The 12,072-nt window shown below is 47.1% G+C and overlaps 1 protein-coding gene across 6 annotated transcripts in view; it reads right to left on the bottom strand.

Annotated features, from left to right (window-relative positions):
• The window catches only part of mdc1 (mediator of DNA damage checkpoint 1), a 29,659-nt gene that overhangs the window by 5,594 nt on the left and 11,993 nt on the right, over window positions 1-12,072 (bottom strand). For 2 of the 6 annotated variants that reach the window (XM_019896026.1, XM_019896030.1), the window contains exons 1-7: window positions 11,853-11,935; window positions 11,339-11,493; window positions 10,082-10,642; window positions 9,833-9,896; window positions 7,911-8,872; window positions 7,123-7,185; window positions 3,130-6,569 (exon numbers count right to left, since the gene is read on the bottom strand). In XM_019896026.1, the coding sequence (XP_019751585.1) occupies window positions 3,130-6,569; window positions 7,123-7,185; window positions 7,911-8,872; window positions 9,833-9,896; window positions 10,082-10,642; window positions 11,339-11,471 (5,223 nt within the window). In that variant the 5' untranslated portion in view covers window positions 11,472-11,493; window positions 11,853-11,935. Of the gene's footprint in view, window positions 1-3,129; window positions 6,570-7,122; window positions 7,186-7,910; window positions 8,873-9,832; window positions 9,897-10,081; window positions 10,643-11,338; window positions 11,494-11,852; window positions 11,936-12,072 lie in introns of those variants that run through there. The other 4 variants (XM_019896028.1, XM_019896027.1, XM_019896029.1 and 1 more) reach the window with 4 other exon arrangements.

Raw genomic sequence — 12,072 nt, 5'->3', positions numbered from 1 at the left:
AAACAGGCGAGGAAATGACGAAACAAATCTGTCTGCTCGTCGTGAAGCCTGTGCACCATTGGTTCCTTCCGTTCGAACGTCAGGACAAAAGACTTGAACGTGAGTAGGACAGATACATACACGTTCATGGTCAAAATGGTTTTGTCTCTTTGATAGAACAGTTTGTCCACAAGTCTGAGTTTTCGTTTTCGTCCATTGTCGGTGAGACCTTTGGTGGCACACTCCATTTGTATGGCCTGGACCCTTTTTGTAGACTGTTCAGACAGCTTTTCCAGAAGATGGTCAGTGTGGATGGCATAAACTGGCTGAAGATCGTTAGGAATCCAGGAAGCATACAGCAACGTTAGTGGCTCAATGATGGATAGATTCCTCTCCGTGACATCATAGGTGGACACCCAGCGGTGTGATACTCTCCGTGTCGGTGCCAGGTACCTCACTCCTAATATCGTGCAAAGCTCTTGCAGGTACTCTTTGATATCGGCGCTGCTCTTTGCGTCCGTGAAAAGATCATCACAAAGTTTTTCCACTTGAGATTCAAAACCACTGCAGAATTTCCTTACAGCATTCTGAATGTGGTGACAGGTGTCTCCATCGATATCCAGCAGGTGTGGCGCACTAGATCGCAGAAGAGTTTCAACGCCTCCCTTCTCGCCGCTCGTGTCATTGGCAGAAGGCGACAGATTAGAAATTAAGTTCTCCAGTGGTATGGAATCTTTCTCAAAATTTTCCAATATGATCGAGTGGATCGCGGCTGCATTAACTACAGTTAATGTTGTTGAAAGGTAATGTTGGACAACACACTCATTCTGCGCATCTCTGTAGTAGCTCACCAAAATACTCAATACTTTTTCGTTGTTTGTGCTCGTGCATTCATCAATGTTCATTGAAAACTTGTGGATCTGCAAATCTTTGACGAGTCGTTGATGCACAACTTCTGCGAGACCGTCTTTGAGCTTATATGAAGCTGTGGTCCTCTCCATTTTCATTCCTTGGCTTGCTTTGGGATCTCTTCCAAACTCCTGTGCAAAATTGATGAGGCGAGGTATTAAAGTCAGTGGCAGTGAGTGTTCGGAGATGAATGCTAGTGTCATTGCTTCTAAGTGAGCTTTTCTGTCCTGAATACTGATGTCTGGACGCGGTGGCTGAACCAGCTCAGAGCAGCTGCTACTGTCAAGTATATTAGGCGCAGCTCCGTTTGGCAGACTGGAGAAAGGCTTGGTAGTTGTTCCTTCGTTCGTGGCTTTGGTTGCACTGAAGACTGCGGGAAGGGACTGCTTTCTTCCCATGGACTTCCTCACAGCATTGTGCTTCGCTTTCTTTGAGTGGATTTTCAAATCTTTCTTCCCCGATGATCCGTACTTTAGGGTAGCATTGCACCAAATACAGAAGGCAAGCCCTGAAAGAATATGATAAGAATGAGTGAAAAAAATAATGCAGGTTTTATTTCTGAAATGAAATCACACAGACACATAAAATAAAATATCAATACACTAAGTTTACGGACCTATGTAAGACTACAGCGATTTAAGTCTGGACCATATCATTCATTGGTACTTGAAATTTACTACATATTTTTCTTAAAATTGACATTACAGAGACACTTCAAACAGGTATCTCCACATATTTAAATAGATATGAAGCATAACATATCTGTGTATTCATTACTATATATTTTAGCACACTGAAGACATTAGAAGCCTCCAAAAAGTCTTGAACCTAAAAAAAAAAAGTGGGCGGAAGTTCCCCAAGGCCCAAGCCCAGATTTTTTTTGCCACAAAATCACATTTGTCATTAAAATATGCCTGCTTATCTCAAGACAAATGAATTAAGTGAAGTATTCAGTAAAAAGACATCTAAAATTGTCCTTTTCGTCACATTATACATATTATAGTATAGACACAGAATGTCCACGAAACTATATCCTAGAATTTCTATACCATGCAGCAAAACATGTTCAAGAAGTTGATCTGTAGTAATTACTATTAACTTTTAAGTCTCAAACTTGTTACGTCGCGTTGTACTGATACACTCAACCAGATTGCTCACTATCTGAGATATAGATATGGATCTAGTAATACTAATAGTATTATGAGTTGCCTTTAATATTTTGAGATATACATAATATATATATATGATTTTAAGTGACTTACCAGGTTTGTCGACCTTTCGAATGTAGTCGGACAAAAAATCTCCGTTCAAGTCCTTTTCTTCAAGCCATGACCACTTGAACGCGTTCTTCACACTCGCGTCTATTGCGCGTATGTCAGCTTGCCTGTCTACCTGTTTGAACATTACGCATGAATTACTTTACACAAAACGCTCAAATACCCAACATTCAATGATTCATCTGGATTTTGTGTGCACAGGTGCACCCTTTCCGGCTTCTGCTCTCGGCGAAATTTAGAAAGGCCATGCGAGGGGAGGGGTGTGACTGTTACTAGCGTTAGTGCCTCCACATGGCTACGCTCGCGAAAGCAAAACAACAAACTCAAACGCGTGTTCGTTCAATGTTGCCAACTAATATCCGGATTAATTGTAGGCAATTTTTCCGGAGGAATTTTCATGAAAATTTGAAAGACTTTCATCACTGAAAAAGGGTGAATCAGAAGGGAGACAAGCAGCAGCAGCGGCAGCACTCAAGATGATGTTCTGCAGTATCAATCATCAGCAGGCAGTACCCACGTAATCATTCACGAGAGACAATTAAAAGCAGGAATAAATGTTCGCCTGTCAGATGTAAATGCTCATCAACAAATGCTACATTTGGCCATAAAGTAATAAAAAGTGCATTGTCGTTGGGACTTATTTGGATTTTTTTTTAAACTACAGGCCTACTATCTTTCCCATTTGAAGAGTTAATATAAACGAATATTCAAGGTGATTTTTTCCCCCCTCCTCATTCCCATCTTGGCGCCCCCTGGAGTCCCTGGCGCACATAGCATCCACCTCAATGTCCGAATGGCCCCGTATTCTGCTTTGACCGATTCTGTCTGAAAGGCACGAGCCAAAGTATGGCGCCTCGACCGTCATCATCAAGTGAAAATCTCGTTAGCACGTGGGCAACCACCAATATTTCAGAGTTCATATCAGTCCAAAATCCAATTGAAGAAAAAGTGTAGACCGACTTACCTGGGCGCCTTCACCAGAACCGCGGACAGATGTCGCATTTCCATGCTCGGTGGCTACGTCGGGGGTAGAGTCCCTCGCATTCCTGCCCCCCTGAGCACAGGACGCTTTGGCTCTTCTCTTGGCTTGGACAGGAGCTGGCTTCTCATCTTGCGCTTCTGTCTTCATCACTCGCTTCCTTCCTTCTACCACGTCTTTGGCCTCCGCCTCATTGCTGCCCGAGGGAGTGACCAGCACCTCGAAGGCTTCGCCTTTTACCGTCCTCTGAGCTCTACCCCTGATGTTTCTTTGAGGGAGGCGAGATTCACCGGCGGAGTTGTTCCCCTCACATGCATTTGAGGGTTCTTTTACAGTTGCTCGCCTTCTCCCCCTCGTGACAGGCGCCTGTTTTGAACCGGGCTTCCCTTTGTCATTTTCATCATAAAGCGCAGTGGGGGAAACGTCTGCCTTCTTGCCCCTTTGGCCCCGCGACCGAGGTGTAGGAGCGGGACTCTGACTGGAGATAGGCGGGATTGGGCTGGGCCCGGGTTCGGTTTTGCGCCCGCTTCCCCGTTGCCTCCCTCCTCTCCCTCTCTGAGAGCCGAGGCTGCTGCAAGACATGTCCGAAGCGAGGGAGTTGGAGGAGCTGGATCTGGAAAGTGTACCCATGGCAGGAGGGCCGTGACTGTCCTGCCCTCGGCCTCGATTCCCTTGGGCGCTTGAAGTGGACACCTCAGAGCTGACAGAGTTGGAGCGTAATCTGGTCCTCTTGGCCGGGACATCGTCTTGATCTGCAGCTGCGACAGGAAGAGCGGCAACGGTTCTTCTGGTTCCTCTTCGGGCTCTCGGGGTGGCCTCGGGTTTTCCTTCTTGGTTGTGTTGAGGCGCTTTGTCTGCTTGATCCCGTCTCGGTTGCTCTTTCGTTTCCGTTTCCAGTCTCTCGTGTCTTTGTCGATCCTCCGCCGCTTCCGTTTCTTCTCCTTCCTTCTTTCCCCTGCGTGCATTTGGACCTTGTCGTCTCTCTGGCTTCCCGCCTCGAACCCCGAGGGGATCGCTCTGCCGCCTCGTGGCCTCTTCCTCAAGCGCACTCCCAGCAGGCCCCGGCTTCCCCATCTTGCTTCTTGTTTGTCTTTTTTCCCCGGGCTCCTCCTTTTCTCTCAATTGTGACCGCGTTCCTTTTGAGTGTTTGACAGTGACACTCGTTCCGACTTCAGATTGACTCTGTTGGGCCCGTGGGCTTGGTTCGTTTGCGCTCCTTGGCTGACAGTCAACCGCAGAAGGTGCAGAATTTGGGATCTCACATCTCTCGTCCTCGCCTTGAGAAGATACGAGCGACTGAGTCTCATCTTCAATTTGCAGCGGCTTGGCTTTTCTTTTCCTCGAGCCGGGGATGAAGATCTCGCTGTCGGCCTCTTCCTCTTTACACGTGTCCATGGGTGGAGTTCCAGCTGAAGAAACTTTGGCTTTTTCTTCTTGACCAGGACCCAGTTCATCTTCATCATTGTTAGGGAAGGTGTCAAAATTAGTCTGAGTCTCCTCATCTTCTGGTTGTATCGGAGTTACCGATGGGGGCTCATTACTGCTCCCTGGGACTTCGGCTCCGTTCTTTGACGGACTTTTCTCATTCCAACTGTCTGATGGGATTTCAAGAGTACTGCTGAGGGACTGCGTGTCCTCGATGATTTGCAGCGGCCTTGCTTTTCTTTTACCACGCAAGACTGGAATGGAGTCCTCATCCTCATCGCTTTCCTCACTTGTAGCCAAAGGCTGGGTCGCTGCTATACTTACAGGTGGGGTTGTAACTGCGCAAGAACTTGTAGTGGCTTGCGTCTCTTTATTGAGCCGCACTTTGCTCACGTGCAAAACCTCGACTGAGTCTTCGACATCCGTTTCCTCATTTTCACTTGGAGTCATGGGCTGGGTCGGGGCTATACTCATAGACAGATGATTACCCGCTAAACTGCAAGAATTTGTGTGACGTTGTGGGTCTTTATCAAGCTGTATTTTTCTTTCATGTAAGACTGCAATCGAGTCTTCATCTCCGCTTTGCTCATTGGTGGTCACAGGCTGGGTTGCGACAGCCAAGACGTTGGAACTCGTACTGGGCTGCTCCTCGTTATTTGACTGCATTTTACTTTCATGCGAGACTTCAGTTGAGTTTTTGCTGACAGTTTCCGCACGTTTACTCGAAGTTATACGGCAAGGCTGATGATTAGCAGGCAAACCGCAAGAACTTCCTTTGGGTTTCATTTCTTCATCAAGTTGTATGTTTCCTTCAGCCAAACCTGGACTCGAGTCCTCGTCGTCGCTTTCTTCAATTTCAGTCGCAGCCATGGGCTGGGTTGCGGCTAAACCCCAAGGTTGATGATTAGCAGGCAAAGCAGAAGAACTCATATCGGCTTTCCTTTCTTTATCAAGCTGGACTTTTCCTTGAGCCCAGACAGGAATGGGGTCTTCATCGTCGCTTTCTTCAAATTCACTTGTAGCCATGGGCTGGGTTGCGGCGATACTCATAAGCTGACAATTCACAGCCAAAGCAGAAGAACTCTCAATGGGCTGCGCGACTTCATCGAGTTGTACGTTTGTTTCGGATAAGACTCCGATCGGGTCCTCTCCATGACTGTCTTCCGTTTGACTTGCAGCTGTGGGCTGCTTTTCCATGATGTCCACGTCGGTAAAAAGTTGAGTTGCTTCTTCAAGCTGCGGCTGCTCTGCGCTCGCGCCCTCGGCTTCTCTTGCACACCCAAGCCTGAATTTGCCAATGGTGGGAGCGACAAATGGAGTTTGTGCCTCCGCGTGTTCTTTGCTCAGATTTCTTTTTTTAGCAATCTGCTTTCGCTTCAAAGGGGCAACAGGATTGTCTGGGGTTGGACGCTCCTCTTCCTGGCAAGCAACCACGAGTTTGGTTTCAGCCAAAGCGAGGGAAGAAGAGGTGGGCAAGTCAAAAGGAGGTTGGGTCTCTGTATCTTCCTTCGGCTCTTCTTCAGACTCACTGCAAGGCTCTGAAATATAGGCCTGCGTTTCTTGAAAAGCAAGATTTACCTTCGGACTCCCCGCGGGCATGGCTGGACTACTGTCGGGCGCCTCGCAGGCCTCGTAGGCCTGGGTGGCCTCGATGTTGAAGTCATTGCCAAGCGAGGCCGTCGTGTCTGCATTTGGTGGCTTTGTATACGCTTGCGGATCAGAGTCAAAGGCCTGGGTGCTCTCCATAGCCAGAGCTTGGGCTGCACTCTGAAGGTGGCTGCTGTCAGACAACCCCAGCTGGAAGGACACTGCCCCGCTAGCCAGTTCGTCCGTGTCCTCGCCGGATGACTCACAGCCCGAGGCTCGGTTGGCGCCATCGTCGCAACTCCGGATCTGCCCTTGGGGCTGAAGGATGAACGACTGCGTCTCGGCCACAGCAAAGTCCTCTTCCTCCTCCTGGCCGTTTGAGGCTGCAGCTCTTCCCGCACCGTTGAAGACACCTAAGGTAAGGCAAGGGAAAATTTGGGGGGGGGCTTTAAGCATTGTCTTTGAAATATGGAAAAAGTTACCAAATAAAGCTATTTCCCACCCCGGGGCTACAGTTTGGTTCGGATCAGGTAAACCCCAATCAGGCCTGTGTCAGGGATATTCTAACTTTGGAGTTCTAATTATAGTTAGTTAGTTTTTATTTGGGTTGGAATTTTTTTATGTAGTTTGTTTTAATTCGTTTTCAGGGCAGTTTTATGATTTTTTTTACTTGTTTTAGTTTTTTCACAAATACTAGTCATGAAATTTGGTGTTTTACTTGTGTGCAAAATTAAATAGAGCTTGGATGTCTTGTTTCGTCTCAACATGATTTGTGGGCTTAATTTTTACTTTTTTTTGGGGGGGGGTATACTGTACATCTTTTTTTCATATATATGAAATAAAAAAGGGAAGTACGTTTTACCTCGCGTTGCATTTCGGGCTGAGTTAAATGACAGAAGCTGGGCAGCCATTTGAGCCGAAACCACAAAACCGCTTCAAATCGTGAGTTGCTCAACACTAACTTACGTTCAAATGGATCCAGAGAGGGTGGGAGGAAAGCTTGGGTCGCCATCTGTTCCACGTCTCCTTCTGAAAACATTCAGGTCAAAATAACAACAACATCCTTAACTCAGAGCATCATCATCTTACCAAAACTTTCTTAGCTGCATAGCCAAAAGAAATGTGAGAAAAATCTACTGAAGTACATCCCGAATCTGCATGCATTTTCAAATGCGCTTGTTCTAATTTAAGGTCAGGGCCAGGGTGAGCTGGAGTCTATGCCGGCTGACTTTGGCTAAACCTTGCGTACAACCTGCACCGATCATCGGCCAATCAGAAGAAGCACTCACCGAGTCTTCAATGAACCAAGTATAACTGTTTCGGGAATGAGACAAGAAGCCAGAGTCCCACGGCAGAACATGCAAACAGCACCGTTTTTAAAACCCAAACCTCAAAACTGTGATGCAGACATCGAAGTTAAAAGTGTAGGTTGAAGTGTGTTTTTAACACGTTTAAAAGTGTTTTAGGAAGATTTACGTCTGTTTTGATACGTTTGATTGCGTTTCAAGCGCATAGGAGGGGTAAAACTATTTTTTTTTTGGGGGGGGGATTTGATACGGTCTCTATCGCAGATTGTCTTTCACTGGTGCGTATCCTCTCGAGAAACAGAGGTTCACGGTACAAAGGTAAGAATTCTCAGTTCTGACTGATGAGTTGTGTATTTGGCTTGATGACAGAGAAACAATCACAACAACGAACACATTTTTGAGGCAGCTCTTCGTCAATTGCACAGATGTAACTCATCTTGTTTTTACCTGACAGTTGCACAGGGGTCGAGCAATTTTGCACTTCTGGAAACTGTAGACCTTCTGTCCGTGGAAGAGTTATTGCATTTTTCTCTTCTTCCGCATCTGTATCACTGTCCCGCTCAGCAGGGGGCGCACTGGACTCATCCACATCAGTGTCTTTGTCAGACTCTGACTGAGCAGCTGCTGCGGCGATACCGGGAGTGGCTGAGGAGGGCGCGGTGGCGACAGGTGACGAGCGGGGAGGATCTTGGACCGCATTGCTGTTATGTGATCCTGCAGCTGAATCACTGACATTTGCTTGCGTATTAAGACCGAGGAGGGCCTGGTCGTCTTCTGGCTCTGAAACGTCCCCGAACAAGGCTAGCCCGGAAGGTGCCGTATCCCCGCTGTTGTCGTCAGCCTCCTCGTCCACATCTGTGTCGCTGTCGAGCTGGAAGTCATCTGGCAGCAACGGAGGAGCCGCATCACCTTTTTTACCCTCGGCTTTCGCGTCAAGATGACCTTCACCTTCCTCGGGCTGTGCGGGAGGTGCCGTTGGGGCTCCTGTGTCATCGTCGTCCACATCTGTATCACTGTCCATACGAAAGCAATCGACGTCCGACCTCTGGTCAGGTACCGCTTTGGGCTCGCCAGCGTCCTCCTCCACATCAGTGTCACTGTCCATGTTAAATTTAGAGATGGCATGTGGGGACTCGGTGCTTGTGGACAGTTGCGGCAACTCCTCCTCCGTAAAGCTGGCCGGGGTTTTCAGCTGCTCGAGCACAGAGTGTGCCGTTCCCGGCGTAGGGCCATTTTCTGCCGCCCCCGCCTGCTCCTCGTCACTGTCGTCCACAAACGCTAGCGTGTCCTTTTTCTGCTGGCCCCCAGCATCCACGTCCGACTCTTCTTTGCTGAAACTGACATGACCGTGAGACGTCTCTCTGGTAGATGATGACGACGTGATGGGTGTTCCATCTGCACAGTCGGGGCTATGGAAAAGACCGAGATTATTGCTCAGATGTACAAGCAGCTTCAACTTTCCGTATATAATCGCGAGGCCATCATTGGTGTTTTGGTAGCTATCCATCCACTTCCTTCAACACTTGCGCTCGTTGGGGTCGCGAGTTAGCTCGTACCAGGGTGAGAATAGTTTTGGGAATTTTAATTATAGTTAGTTTTTATTTCATTTTGAGTTTTTTTTTAACATGGTTTGTTTTAATTAGATTTCAGAATGGGTTTGTTAGTTCGGATTAGTTTTATCCATCCATTTTTTGAACCGCTTTATCCTCAGGAGGCTCGCGGGCATACTGGGGGCTATCCCAGCTGTCTTCGGGCAGTGGGCGAGGTATACCCTACACTGGTTGCCAGCAATCGCAGGGCGCACAAAGTCAGACAACCATTTGCCCTCACAATCACACCTAAGGACAATTTAAGAGTGCCTCATCAACCTGCCACGAGTGTTTTTAGTTTTTCAAAAATACTTTCTTTTAGTTTACTTTTTATTGGTTTTAGTATGACTTCTTTGTTTTTTTTTACGTCACGTTTTGGGCTGAGTGTGACAGCCACTCCAAACAGACAAGCCACAAGCATTGCTGTCGCCTCAGGGCAACATCATCCGGTGGCAGGCATGTTATTTATTTATTCTAGGTGACACACAGCAAGGACCACAACTCCCTGACAACTGTTCGACCTTCCTTCATCCGGCAGTGCTGTAATACCCCAAACATACATTTGTAATCAACCCCAAAAGCTCATATATTCAATTTAATTACCAAAGATGACATTTTGTCAATGTTTATTGTAGTTTCAGTTCGTTGTTTTTTTTTTTGGTAAGCATTTTCGTTTTCATTTGATGTTCACGTAATTCTTTTTTCAACTTTAGATTTTGTTTGGTACACGCTGATTTGAGGGATCGGTTAAAAAAAAAAAAAAAAAAAAGTAAAACATACCTTTCAGGGACTATTTTGTTTGTGGGACTCAAGAAGGTTGAGCAGGTGGGGCTGGAATCTGATCCTGTAAGTATCCAAGAAAATTAGGAAGGCAGACACCACAACATGGAGGCCAAAATGATAAATGGACGGAGGATAAATTCAGTGCACTACTTGCCCGAGAGGAAGGAAAATGACGGGAAGTTGAGCTACATCGCCCATCCCTACTTGCTAAACCGTTTTCTGTACCGCGACAAATCATACACATACCTTGAAGCTTACGCCGGCTCTCTCTGTTCCTTGGCCTCTCCCCGTCAGAGTCCGACTCTGATTCTGGGACCAGAGTCCGCTGCAACTGGACTGGCGTGGCCTCAAACGACACACAGCTGTTCTTTGCAGGCTTCTTCTCCGCTTTACCCAGAGGCGAAACCTTAGCCCAAGCCTGCGACATCTCCTTGAGGCCATCTCTCTTCTCGACAGAATCCCTCGCTAAACTGATACCAACACCCGACGGCTGACCCCCGATGTTTTGGTGTGCATCGCCAATGCCGAGGTACTGACACGGCATGTCCGCCATGAACAGACGGTTCCCCTCGCTGAGGGGGTAAGGTATGTTGGGGATCAACTTGATGCGGCCAATGCGGGTGCCGTTCATGCTGCCCAAGTCCCGCACCACGGCCTCAATCTCCACTCCGCTGCGGGATCCTCGCCTCTGATGGAGGGAGATGCGGATGGCGGCGTGCTGTTTAGACACGGAGGGCGCCAGCAAGGGCAGCGTGCAGGTGCTAACGTCACGACCGAGGACGTTATCACCCATAAAAAGGGGAAATTCTGTGGACAGAAAATGCAATGTCAGCCAAATTAGGGGAATAGTTATTCAATAAGCATGCTAAAAGACATCTCAACAAAGGTAAGAGTTGGAGTTTTTAATTTATTGATGCCTTTATCTTCCCTTTTTATGAAAATGAATATTGGCTCGAAATACTGGTGATTGGTCACCTTGATTACTAATAATTGGTATCAGCATTGGGTGTGCATCAAAGCCCTTATGTTGAGACTCATATCATGACCTACAGAACGTTGGTTTATTCACTTGCCATTTGAATGCTAGAAACGAATCCACTCCTTAGTGTCCGCTCAGAAATTGCGTTTACTTTTTGCACACACAGCGGTAACTTGACTTAAAAAAACCACTCCTTAGTGTCCGCTCAGAAATTGCGTTTACTGTTTGCACACACAGCGGTAACTTGACTTGCAAATTTTAATTCGTTCTGTCTAAGCTCCTAACTCATACACACTCGTGCCAGTGTATCTGATCAATATCACCCGCTGAAATGCCATTAGTCCAATTAACCCCAAAAAACACAAATCATTGTTTAAGTTTCTAAAGAAAAAGACACTCGCACTGTATCGCAAATACAACATTGTAGTGGATGGTATGTGTGCTTGGGTTTAGTACGTGGCCCACTTGGCCTCGGGTTCCACTGCCTCTGATGGCTACACAGCCGCTACAGGCCTGCCTCTCACCTCTTTCAGGAACGTGGTCATTCTTCAAGATGCAGAGCTTGGCTAAAGGTTGCCGTGCCTTGTTTGGCTTCTCTTCCTTTTCCTCCTCATCTGACTCAAACAAGGAGTCGTTGACGGCCTGAGTAGCGTCCATTCCTCGCCAGGAAGGAGGCAGTCTGCCAATCATAATCACACATTTCATATGCAATTGTTGTAGCCTTCTTCTAAGCCACCATCAGATGCTACGAGGCTAACGTTAGCGTGAACGGTTATGTGCTCCTGCGAGAACGTTCGCATAGCAGCTGCCCTGACCGAATCCGCCACCAAATCTTGTGCTTTCATCGCGTTAGCGAACAAACTGATAAGATGAGTTTAGGACTCAAACGTAACTGCATACATCCAGCACAAAAGTAACAAGGCAAGTTCAAAGCAACCGGGTTGTTGATCATTCTGATGGCTAAATGTTGTACATTTTCCTATTTGATATCATAAGTATGAACCTAGAACATGGTGAAAGTAACTAGTGTAGACTTGCCTCGCGGAACACCACTTCACTCAAAGAAAAGATAAACAACTTTAACGTTTTTCCGGGTGGCGCTAGATCACGCCTACAATAATGTCAAGACCTCGCGTAATTGGTCATGGTGAGGGTATTTCATATGTACTACACACCCATTGGCTATTTGCACTTCTCTTCTGGATTGTCAAGTCTCTGATTGGATCAAAATTATGGAGTTGTTTCGCGCCACGTGTCT

The sequence above is a fragment of the Hippocampus comes genome, unplaced genomic scaffold, assembly GCF_001891065.2.
Source record: "Hippocampus comes isolate QL1 unplaced genomic scaffold, H_comes_QL1_v1.1 scaffold55, whole genome shotgun sequence".
Taxonomy (NCBI): Eukaryota; Metazoa; Chordata; class Actinopteri; order Syngnathiformes; family Syngnathidae; genus Hippocampus; species Hippocampus comes.
Note: the sequence above shows the minus strand (reverse complement) of the source record. Positions and strands in the feature narration are given on the sequence as shown.